This window comes from Mirounga leonina, unplaced genomic scaffold, assembly GCF_011800145.1.
Source record: "Mirounga leonina isolate KUSES-001 unplaced genomic scaffold, KU_Mleo_1.0 Mir_176, whole genome shotgun sequence".
Lineage (NCBI taxonomy): Eukaryota > Metazoa > Chordata > Mammalia > Carnivora > Phocidae > Mirounga > Mirounga leonina.
This window is the reverse complement of record NW_023270454.1, coordinates 32,854,085-32,866,799: the sequence shown is the minus strand read 5'-3', so window position 1 is coordinate 32,866,799 and position 12,715 is coordinate 32,854,085. Positions and strand designations below refer to the sequence as shown.

Sequence of the window (12,715 nt, the reverse complement as noted above, 5' to 3'; positions counted from 1 at the left end):
CTACATGAATCTAGTTTCTGTTTATGTACTTTGTAATTGTCCACCTATCCTGAAAATATCTCTAGTACCTAAAACATATTTTTGTTTAGTATATTTTAAAATATGTTTTATTTTAGCATATAATATCTTTTTGGCCATTATTTCTAAGGTGCTTTTAAAAAATATTAACCGATATTATGGGACGACTGACTGACTGGCTCAGTTCGTAGAGCATGCAACTCTTGATCTTGGGGTTGTGAGTTCAAGCCCCATGTTGGGCATATATCTTACTTTAAAATAAAAAAAATTTTTTTCTTAAATATTAGCCTGTAGTAAAGAAGGACAAATTCATCTGATAAGTCACTGAACAATACATGAGTCTTGTTTTAATTTGTGGAGAAAAGCCTCTGGCGGTTAAATGTTTGCTCATTTGGAGCCAATTTCAAAGCCAAAATGAGAGCCCATTGGCTTTCTACCTTTTACTTTTGATCATTCAGTCTCAAATTTGAACTGGATTTATCTCAAATTTTCATACCTATTTAAAAAATTATGATGCACCTGGCTGGCTCAGTCGATGGAGCATGTGACTCGGGATCTCAGGGTTGTGAGCCCCACATTGGGTGTAGAGATTACTTAAAAATAACATCTTTAATAATAATTTTCACATCGTATATTGAGATACCTGACTTAAAGTACAATGTGATAAAAGATCTCAATCTAGGGGCTCAGTCAGTTGAGTGTCTGACTCTTAATTTGGGCTCAGGTCATGATCTTGGGGTCGTGAGATTGAGCCCCACATCAGGCTCCGTGTTCAGCAGGGAGTCTGCTTGAGATTCTTTCTCTCCCTCTTTTGCCCCTTCCCCTGCTTGAGCACGCACTCTCTCTTTCTCTCTCTCTCTCAAATAAATAAATAAAATATTTTTTAAAAATCTCAATCTGTCTAATATATGGGTTTATTTGAAACTTTTGAACAGAGTTATAAATCAGGTTATATGTACTTGGTAGCTGGTTATCAGGAAATCTTTAACAACCTCTGTGTATGGTTTAAAAACTAACAACAATAATGACCTCACCTCATAATTTATTCTCTTTCTATTGAAATTACAATGTGATTTTATTCATTAAGCTTAGCTTGGGGTTTGACTTTCCTATACTATTTATTGAAGTAACCGAGGGATTCACTATTGTAATACTAAAACCTTGCCTGCAGAGGGATAACATTTAAAAAGAACCCCAGATTAAAAGTTTCTCAGTAACTGAATTTTTTTCTCTGTCAGAACCAGAATTTACTGACCTTTAGGGCATGGGTCAGCTATTTGATCAGCACAAAAAGTGGCAATTTACGCAAATGTCCGGTGGCCTTTTAATGCTCCCTATTATGCATTGTGTACAAGTATTTCCTAGCCCTGTGGTGCTCCGTGTATAGAAAATCTTATAACGGCCCATTCAACACTTCTCCACAGCACCACCAACAAGGGAGTCAGTTGTGGTCAAGACTTTTCAGATGTGGACACCTGTTCTGTAGAAGTTTTACATAAGCCATAAAGTAACCAACTATGACTAACTTTACTGATACGGATTCAGTTCAGACTGGCAACCTTGAAGAGTTGCATTTTGAAAATTAGTGTGCTTCTCTTCCTGGTGGTAATGAGCACTGTTAGAGAAGCTCTTACGGAAAGTTTTACTTTGATACCATCTACAAACTCTGGATGTAAAAATTAAGGGATATAAGGTCAGTATTATAACTTTGATTATGTTTATATTAATCTTAACTGTTTAGAAATGTGCTCCGAGGCTGATGAAGGATGTTTGTCTTCACATTAAATCACCATATACCACTATTTTTGTTCTACTTTTTCTCTTTCATTTTTTGTTGTTTTTAGTATATTTACGTCTGGCTATCCCTCCTCTAATTTGGCTATTATAATAAATACTCTAAAGATACTAGTTATTACCAGGTATCCTAAGTACTCTGTATTTTTTGTGGAGATTATTATTCTCATTTATAGATGAAAAACTGAAGCAGAAAGAGATAAAATAACTAGCTCAAGACATTAGAGCCAGCAAAGGTCAGAGTGGTCCTTCACTTTGCCCAGAGAACCCATGGAGTTTAACTTACTTGTTATCATTACCAAGTCAGTCTTGCCTCCCAAATCTTTAATATCTGTCTCCCCTTCTTAGCCCCACTGCCATTGTCTTGATTCAGTGACTCATTTCTCTTTTGCCCATGGTCTTCTAATTGGTTTCCTTGTTTCTGTTTCTTAATCTACTCCAGTCCATCCTCCATTTCTTACTACTAGAGACGCCTTTCTATTCTGAACAAGTAGAACATGTCACTTTCTAGAGCAGAGTTCTTAAATGGCTTCCCATCACATCACTTGACCTACCAGATTAAATCCGATCCCTTTAGTGTGGCCTGTAGGCCCTGCTTAATGTCAGTCGTCGTGCCTACCTGTCTGACTTTAATTCCTTCCACTGTCATGCTCCAACTTCAGGTTATGACATACTGAATTACTTCCCAAATGTATCGTGGTATCTTACAGATCTGTGCTTTTGTTCTTGCTTTTCTCTTCCTGGATTGCTCTATTTCCCTGCCACAGTCCACCTTGGAAGCTCTTATCATCCTTTAAAATTTAATTTTAGTGTTTTAATTCTGTTTTGATATACCTAATTAGGTAATCCTTCCTCTTGATTTTCACTCTCTCTTATTCTCCCTCCCTCATGGTAGTTACCATTACCTCATTTTGTTGTAGTTGTTTAAGAGTCTCTCTCCCTCTAGACTGCAGGTTTCTTGGAGATAAACTTTTATCTGTTCATCTTTATAGCTCTGGTTTCTAGCATAGTGCCTGGAACATAGAAGGGGCTCACTTAATATTTGTTGAATAAATCAGTGTATCAGTGAATGAATGGTTCTCTTCTGGCCCTGAAAGATCAAGTTTGTTAAATTCAGTACAAGATAAAAATAAATTCTCAAGTCATATTGGAATATAGTTTATGTTGTTTAAAATATTCTTAAAGGGTGCCTGGGTGGCTTAGTCAGTTGAGTGTCTGACTCTTGGTTTCGGCTCAGGTCATGTTCCTCGGGGTCATGAGATCGAGCCCTGCGTTAGGCTCCACACTCAGCCAGGGGTCTGCTTATATTTCTCTCCTTTTGCCTCCCCCCCCCCCCCGCCCCACCTCATGTGCACGTGCTCTCTCTAAAAAGAATAAGTAAGTCTTTAAAATATTCTTAATTGCCAGAATGAGAGATGTAGATAGTACTTTAGATATTGAATAAAGAGCTTTAGTTCTAGGGCATAAGTTTTGTGATGCTGATTTTGACTAAATCAGAGGTCACATTGATCTTAACTGAGTACTGAATAGTAGAGACTGCTGGATAAGTCACTGTTTTATAATAAGCAGGTTGGTAGTGTACTTACACAGGTGCTGTGGTAGAGACGTTATGAGGTGCAGTATGATCATGGAGTGGTGGGGGGGTAACTATTTTAGTGGTAGGAGACTATTAGGGAGTAGGCATCTAAACGAGCACAAGGTGTTAAGTGCTCTGTCATAGATGCCATTGTCATGTTCTAAATACTAATATTATGGAAATCCATCCAGAGTTACTCTGTCCCATATGGTAGCCACTAGCTACATGTGTCTGTTGAGCCCTTGAAATGTGGTTAGCCTAAATTGAGATGTGATTAGATGTGTAATATATACAGTGGATTTCAGAGACTCATTACTACTCCCCCAAAAAGTAAAATAGTTCATTAACAACCTTTTTACATTGATTACATGTTGCAATGATAATATTGTCGATATATTGGGTAAAATAAATATATTGTTTAAAAGGTAAAATTAATTTTTATTATTTTAATGTGACTACTAGAAAATTTTAAGTTACATATGTGACTTGCATTATGTTTCTGTTGTGCCTTGCTGGCTAGACTATACTTTCAGGCCTGCTGACTCTCAGTGTAGCTTCGTTTTACCAGTTAAAGTATGTCATCCTAAAGTCTGCTGTCTTCATATGCTTTACCTTATTGGTATTAGCCAATTCCCATGTGAGATAGATCACTTGATCTTGTTGGCATTAGGTTTTGACATCTGTTTTTTTAAACTGGTTTTTAAATTTTGGAAATTCTGCTTGTCAGTTAATACTGTACTTTGGGAAAAATAGTTAATGAGATTAATAAGCAGCTCCCCCCCGCCTGATGCTTGTATTAATAGCTCTTTGTATTAAAGAAATACATTATTTTAAAAGTATAAGGTGTAATATATGTATGAGAATTACCTGTTAATATATAACATGAGACTGTCGTATATTTCCACCTCACCTCCTGAACTTACTTCACTCTGTTTTTGTAATATGCTTCACTTACTTTGTTCTTTCCAGGATTGAATATGATGCATATCGCACTGATTTGGAAGAACTGAATCTTGGACCACGTGATGCCAACACTCTGCCAAAGATTGAACAGTCACAGCATCTGTTTCAAGCACATAAGGAAAAATATGATAAAATGCGTAATGATGTTTCTATCAAGTTGAAATTTCTAGAAGAAAATAAGGTAAATTTAGTCTTTACCTTCTGAGATAAATTTTTATGGACTTTAAAATGATGTCACCCCAAAGAGAGATAAATAGAAAGATTTTGTTTCTGTTAGCTCTCTTTCATTACAGTTGCAGAATGGAATTCCACCAGTAATCAGTGTTTGAGTTTTTAGAAGAACCAAAAATATATTTATCTTTCTGTTATAAAAGTCATCATCAACCCTACTGTACCAGTCCTTCACATGTAACAGTTGGAAAAAAATATTTGATGTTCAACTATTGACCTTCAGATTGGAGTTGGTATCAAATGTTTTTAAAAGTTACATACTTGGAGCACCTGGATGGTTCAGTCAGTGGAGTGTCCGGCTGTTGATCTCAGGGTTGTGAGTTCAAGCCTGTACTGGGTATAGAGATTACTTTTAAAAAGTAAAATCTGAAAATTAAAAAATAAATAATAAAATAAAAAGTTACATAATGATAGATTCTGCTTTGAATATTTTGAGACCTTTTTATTAATGATAGGTACAGACTTCAGAAAGGGAAGAACATTCTTCCTCGTAACTGGTAAATGAGGAATGACTAAAAGGTCCAGCTTAGAGCTGTAGTTAGCATACCCTAGAAGAAACAAGCCAAGAAATCAATTTTCCACATTATTTTTGTATAACATGAACCCATCTAAGGACTAGAACAGTGAGAGCTGAGATGGACCTGCTGTAGGCTTCTATTCTATTCAGAGACTAACAGGCTCCTGAGTTTTGGCTTAAGTAGAGGACAGGTCCCTGTGTTTAACTTTTTTTTTTTTTTTAGATGTATTTATTTGAGAGAGCGTACATGCCAGAGCCCAGTGGGGAAGGAGAGAGGGAGAAAGAGAATCTCAAGCAGACTCCCCACTGAGCGTGGAGCCCGAACAAGGGCTCAGTCTCACAACCCTGAGATCTTGACCTGAGCCAAATCAAGAGTCAGACGCCCAACCCAGGTGCCCCTGTGTTTAACATTTTTAATATAACATGCATACTCAGTTTTGTGAGGGGGATTACAGTTCTGGAAACAGGGAGAAGCCAATAGTGGGCACAGCACAGAGTAGGTGGAGTGGTTCAGTCTTGTGGAGATGGGGTCTTTCCACTGCATATTGGTGGTCTTCTTGTGATTTTCATATCCTCTGAAGTCACAACAGGTCTTCAAATCTACTTTCTTTCGGTACCCTCTTAAAATTGTTCTTCACTTGTTATTGTCTGTTGATATCCTCTTGTTTTCCTTAACCTTTTTTTAGAAACTCTTCTGGCTACCATAAAAGCTGCAGAGTAATACATTTCCTCGGGATCTACCAAGTCCTGCACTACCACTCACTTTTTTTAGCTACAGTGGGTAAAAAGTATTCACCAGAAACAATTACAAGGGCAGTAAAGGAAACTTCAGCAGAGTTATCAGACAGATTGCCCAGCATCATTCCAACAAGAATGCAGTGCAGCCTTTCAGCATTGATTAGCTGAACACGTAAGATGGCATTCCTTTTAGTCCATTCATATATATCTATGTAGATGTATCTCTCTACAGGTATATATGTAGGGAGAGATAGATCAGTTACATAGCTTAACATTTTAATAGATAGGAATATATCAATACTTAGATGTAGATGTATGTTTTAAACATAAAAATATTTTTGACATATTCCTCTGTAATAGATCAGCACTATACAGGATAGGGCTAAGTGAGGTACGCTAGCTAGCATTTGAGAGGCTCTCTCCAAAGCTAATTTGAAGGGAAAGAAAGGAATTTGCCTAATTTGGGGGTTCAGGACCTCTGCAAATAAAGAAATTGATTTTAGAAAATCTATAAAATGTTAATTGTGTTCTTTTGGAATCTAATGGTATTGTGTACTCTTCTCTGGATAGTGAGATTATGGGTAATTTTTGTTTTCTTTATATGTTTCTATATTTTAGATGGTTGTGTTGCCTTTATAAAAAAGGAGAGAAAGTGGGGCGCCTGCGTAGCTTAGTTGGTTAAGTGTCTGGCTCTTGATTTCAGCTCAGGTCATGATCTCGTGGTGAGATCGAGCTCCAGGTCGCATTCCACACTAAGTGTGGAGTCCGCTTAAGATTCTCTTTCTCACTCTCCCTCTGCCCCTCCCCCTGCAAAAAAGAAGAGAAAGTAATGTTGAAAGAATCAGTACCCCAAAGCAACTATGCTTATTGGTCCTTGCCAAGGTAAATAGGAAAATTACACAAGGATAAACAATGGCCATGTGATTGCTACTTGTCTTACTCGAACTATTTTGGAAACTTAGGAGATAGCCAGATGTAGACATGCATCAGGGAAGGCACTTATTTGTCAGTTACTATGCATTTTACACATATTCTCTCACCTGTTCCTCATAACAATCTTCATACTTTAATTCTTTCAGTAAATATTGAATACTTTATATACTGGGAATATGTCAGGGAACAAAAAAGACAATCTCTGTCCTTTTGAGGCTGACATTCTTATCAATCAGATACACTCATCATCCATAGCTTACAGATGAGTGAGTTCGTTTTACATCATCTTCTGTGATCATATATGCCCTTTGCTTCTGATCTTTGGAACCTCTGTCTCCCTGATCTGTCCACTGTAAAGTCGTTCCTCACTTATTAGGAAGAGTTGTATGACATACCTAGGCTCTTCCCCTTCATGTGTCCAGGAGAAGTTCTAGATTCTGGGAACATCAAAATCAGTATTTGAGCTGTGGAAAATAGACTGAAGAAATTATTTGGGGCCAGTTTATATCTAGTATCATTACTGCCTAAAGTAGCCCTGTGTTGTATCTGGAAAACAGCTATCATGCTAATGTGAGAAATAGAAAGGTACAGAGGTGGCAGGGAGAAAAGAAATTGTGTACTTTCTCCTCTGCCCTTGCTTTGCCTCACTTGATTTATGCTGTGCTCTGCTCTGCTCTGCACTAGAGTTGAGCAGCATAGGCTAATGAATAGGCAAGGTGGACTGTGTCCTTTGTAAAAAAATTCCAGATTAAGAGTGTGAAAACTTGGGTTCCAGACCCGCTCCTGCCACCTAACTTCATGATCTTGGACAGGACTCCAAACCTTTGTATTTTCTTCCGGAAAATGGGGGTAAATCATGCCTTGTGTTAAGTGAGTGAGAAAAACACACTGTCCTCTGTAAGGTATAAAGTACTGTTCACCAGTATTTATAGGATTCCTACTGTGTGCCAGGCCCTTTGCTAGGTGAAGGGGTGAAGGAGAAAGAAAATAAAGTTCATGATCTTAGGGAGTTACAAAAGCATAAGATGGGTTTGTTTTCTAGAAATTATCACCTTCACACCTTCCCCTGGTGGCTTTTAAACTTAACCTGTATCCTGCCTACTTTGTGTCTTTTTTGCTGATATGAGCAGAAATTGACATTAGAAAAGATGTGGCAGGAGACATGAACTGTTTATTTCAACATATTAATTTGAAATACTAAATTTATATCATTTGGCATTAGGTAAGCAATACTTCCTCAGTAGTAAGTAAGGATAATGAATTGACCATTCAGGGAAGTCTTTTAAGATCCGTGGAAGTCTTTAAGATCCACGGAAGAGACAGGACTTCAGCCTAGCCTTGAAAGATCAGGAGGACAGGCCTAAGAGAAGTGGGAAGAGAACCTGCTTGGCAAGGGCAGTGGCCCACATGTACGAATAGAGGAATATTCATGTTTAGTAGAGAAGTAGACTACCATAATGGGACATAACCTTGACATGCTTTAAAGGAAAAGAGAATCAGAAAGGTAATTGGAAGCCACGTTGTATTGAGCCTTGAACACATAAAGATTGAATTGTGGCCTCAAAAAGGATGCATGCTGAGCAATGAGGGACCAGCCAGGTTATCTCTGTAAAGTTTCAGTGTCTGTCAGATGGCTCTCACATCCCAACTTTATCTAGTTGGCATCAGAGAATTTGTAAAGTTAGGGGGCGTCTGCGTGGTTCAGTCAGTTAAGTGTCTGCCTTCGGCTTAGGTTGTGATCCCAGGGTCCTGGGATCCAGCCGCACGTCGGGTTCTCTGCTCAGCGGGGAGCCTGCTTCTCCCTCTCCCTCTGCCTGCTGCTCTGCTTGCTTGTGCTTGCCCTCCCTCTCTCTCTCTCTCTGTCAAATAAATAAATAAAATCTTCTTACACTATTGGTGGGAATGCAAGTTGATACAGCCACTTTGGAAAACAGTGTGGAGGTTCCTCAAAAAATTAAAAATAGAGCTACCCTATGACCCAGCAATTGCACTCCTGGGTATTTACCCCAAAGACACAGATGTAGTGAAAAGAAGGGCCATATGCACCCCAATGTTCATAGCAGCAATGTCCGCAATAACCAAACTGTGGGAAGAGCCGAGATGCCCTTCAACAGATGAATGGATAAAGAAGATGTGGTCCATATATACAATGGAATATTACTCAGCCATCAGAAAAGATGAATACCCAACTTTTACATCAACATGGGTGGGACTGGAGGAGATTATGCTAAATGAAATAAGTCAAGCAGGGAAAGTCAATTATCATATGGTTTCACTTATTTGTGGAACATAAGGAATAGCATGGAGGACATTAGGAGAAGGAAGGGAAAAATGAAGGGGGGGAAATCACAGGGTGAGATGAACCATGAGAGACTATGGACTCTGAGACACAAACTGAGGGTTTTAGAGGGGAGGGGTGTGGGGGGATGGGTTAGCCCGGTGATGGGTATTAAGGAGGGCACGTACTGCACGGAGCACTGGGTGTTGTACGAGAACAATGAATCATGGAACACTACATCAAAAACTAATGATGTGATGTATGGTGACTAACATAACATAATAAAATAAATTTTAAAAAGAAAATCTTAAAAAAAAAGAATTTGTAAAGTTAGGAGTAACAGAAAAAAAAAATGACTTAAAAACATTCTTCGTGCACTATAGTTCAAAGGCAGAAAGCAAGTAGAAGCACACAAACCAGCAAGGAATCCTTTATAGCCAAATGAAATGATGAAGAGCCTGACCTAGGGTTGTTGCAGTAACAACAGAAAGGAAAGAATACCGTGATGTCAAGGCTGCGTGGCAGGGGTTGGAAATCAACAGAGGAAGCTAGTTTGGCTGGAAGGTTGTGAGGGATGAGGGATGGGTATTTGTTCCATTTAACCCAGTGTTTAGTTTGAGGCGATGACAAAATATTCACGTGGGAATAGTTGGTAGGAAGTTAATGATGTGAGTTTGGAGTTTGGATGCGCAGGGTCAAGGCTTCAGAGATAAAGGCTTGGAAGTCATTGCCTTTTGAGAATAAAGAATAACAGTGTTGTCACATCTTCTTTTGACCTTTCTTACTATAAAATCTTTTAAAATTTGCCTTTATTCTCAAGGATTTATGTTCTTAGAGAGTCTAGAGATAGTCTTTGTTTTCAGCTTTCCACAGTTGTCATTAACCTGAGTTTCAATTTGAACTCTGTAATCAGTGGTGTCTAAAATAAAATCTATAAAGAAACCCTGTTCTTTTTATCTTACTTAACTCTTCAAAACTGTAAAGAGATAATACTGATCTCTGTTATTTTAAGCAATCAGTAGCTGTAATTTGGGTGAAGACTTAGATTCATGAGAAAACTTTTTTTTTATTGTTGAGCAACTTTTACTGTTTTATTTTTAATAGCTCTAACAAAGGGAGGAAAAAGCAAGCCTTTAGGCCTAGAAACTGTCATCCTTGTTTGCTTTCTTAGCAGTGTGAAATGCCTCAAATCTTGTTTTTTTCTTCTTTTGTTAAACTATAACTGAATTTGTACCTTAATATCTCTTTTATATGTAGTTGTCAGATAACCTTCTTAGCACTTGGATTTTAACAAAATATATACTCTTCCTATTTCTTAAATATTGTATATTGAATTTTTTTTTTTAAGATTTTATTTATTTATTTGAGAGAGAGAGAATGAGAGACAGAGAGCATGAGAGGGAGGAGGGTCAGAGGGAGAAGCAGACTCCCTGCCGAGCAGGGAGCCCGATGCGGGACTCGATCCTGGGACTCCAGGATCATGACCTGAGCCGAAGGCAGTCGCCCAACCAACTGAGCCACCCAGGCGCCCCTGTATATTGAATTTTTAAAAGCATAAGTTATTTGAAACATCGTTGAGTGTGCTAGTTTGTAATTTGATAATGTCCTGAAGGCTACTGCTTTTTTTTTAAAGCTGTTTTTGCAGCTTTTGCGGGGAGGAAACTTTCTTCAGTTTCTCGTTTCATGGCTTTTGGAGTGTCTTCCCATAGCAACACTTCTCTTCTAAAATGAGAGGCCAGATAACCAAACAACTAAAATGGTGCATAAAGTAAAAGCAAATAATCACTGAGTAAAGGACTAAGAACCATTCCAGTGACTGTTGTAATAAATTTTCATAGCCAAACATTGTGAGAATGTTTTGTTTGTTTCATTCTTAGAACTTTAAAAAAGATTTTTTTTTGAGAGAGAGAGATTGAAAGGTCGAGTCTTAGCTGTATTTTAGAAAATTAAAGTGTTATATGTCCTTAGTCTAGCCTTCCTTTCTGGCAAAACAGAGGAAATAGGTGTGTAAAATACACACATTCCTTTGTTTGTATATGCATTCATGCTGAGTGATGGTGCATATATCTCTTATTTGTCATTTACTCTTAATGGAGAAACTTGAATTCTTCTATTATGTGAAATCCATACTTTCATCCACCCACTCCTAAGATATATTGTGTTTACCTTTAACCTAAACAACTCTTACTCATCTCTGATATTCTCTTCCTTGTTTTACTAAACAGTTGAGTTGCATAGCAGTAAGAACGAATTAGGCTCTTCTAATGTTTCTCTTTTAATCATTATTTCTCCTTTTCGAGACCTTTGAGTAGTGTTACATGAGCTGTTTTGTGACTTAAGGCAGTTTATTTACCTTTTATTGTTCCTTTCATGGTTCAAAACAAAATATAGACTACTTTAGTAAAGAGAAGAAAATAGATATTTCTGTTGTTTTGTAGACTTTGTGAGAAAGGTACCATGCCTCCTTTCACAGCCTTCATGATACCTAGCAATGTTGTTAAATATATAGTAGTTATTTTAGCAAATGTGTGCTTGCATTTCTTCCCAGGATTAGAGGCACACTGCAGGGAAGACAAAGAGATGGAAGAAAATGAGAGTCAGCCACGACAGGATAGAAGGGCAAATCCTGATTACGTCATTCTCTGCTTTAGTGAGGGCAGAGCATGCTCTCTCAGAATGCCGCTATGGTCTGTAGTGCATACTGCAGCATGGAAAGAGGAAGCAGAAAATTAGAGAAAAAATATGCACATCAGTGTGAACAATTCATGTTTATTTTTTCTAAACTTTTTATAGGGTTAGAATCACATAGAATATGAAAAAAGTAAGTTAAGATTAATATTTCCTTTAAGATAACTATAATTTAACTTGGGAGTGGTAAATCTCTTTTCAGGGCTACTAATGCATTAGAGGGGAAAAACCTGAATGTATCAGAAGATTCAACAAAGCAGCTTAGGGTATAAATCAAAAGTAAGAATCTTGTTAATGCTATTATATTCTTATTTTAAGAAAGATGAAATATACTCTTACTTTAAGGTAATGTCAGTTAATCAGCTGTATCCATTAAATGAAGGGTTTTTTTCCCTTTGTTATATTTCAGTGACTTGAGGATGACAGTGGGAACAGGAAAAGATGAGCCAGACTTGGGAATGTATCCTGCACACATATTTGATTAATATAGTTGGAATCTATCCTGGACACATGTTTGATTAATATACTTAATTTAAATACCTTTTAAAAAAATAATAGTCATTTTGAATCAGGTTGATGAAAAGACTGTTGTTTACACTCAACACTGTATTTCATATATAATCATAATAATATTCCTGTATATTAGGACTTGTTTTCTAATATATTATTAATACACTGTATTTTCTAATATATTTCAAACTTATTTCATATGTATCTTATAATGAATTTAATTTTTCAGAAAACAATGCATGAACTAAAATGGGAAGGAGGAGAAAGAGGGAATACACAGAATAAAACACCTAGAACAAAGTAAACATACTCATGTAATTTGAGTCAGCTATATACGTAGTTGTGATGATTCAGTGACTATGCAAATACATACTGTAATAGGAAATACTTGAAACCTAGTACATTTTTGTAAAAATAGGCTATAAATATTTGGAAAAACTTGGAAGGCAGAGGTATTCTTTGTTTGCTA

At 37.2% G+C, this 12,715-nt stretch overlaps 1 protein-coding gene across 9 annotated transcripts in view; it reads left to right on the top strand.

Annotated features, from left to right (window-relative positions):
- Positions 1 to 12,715, top strand: part of ARFIP1 (ADP ribosylation factor interacting protein 1) — a 125,398-nt gene that overhangs the window by 85,484 nt on the left and 27,199 nt on the right. For 8 of the 9 annotated variants that reach the window (XM_035022886.1, XM_035022883.1, XM_035022881.1 and 5 more), the window contains one exon: positions 4,358 to 4,532. In XM_035022886.1, the coding sequence (XP_034878777.1) occupies positions 4,358 to 4,532 (175 nt within the window). Of the gene's footprint in view, positions 1 to 4,357; positions 4,533 to 12,145; positions 12,704 to 12,715 lie in introns of those variants that run through there. The other variant, XM_035022887.1, reaches the window with a different exon arrangement.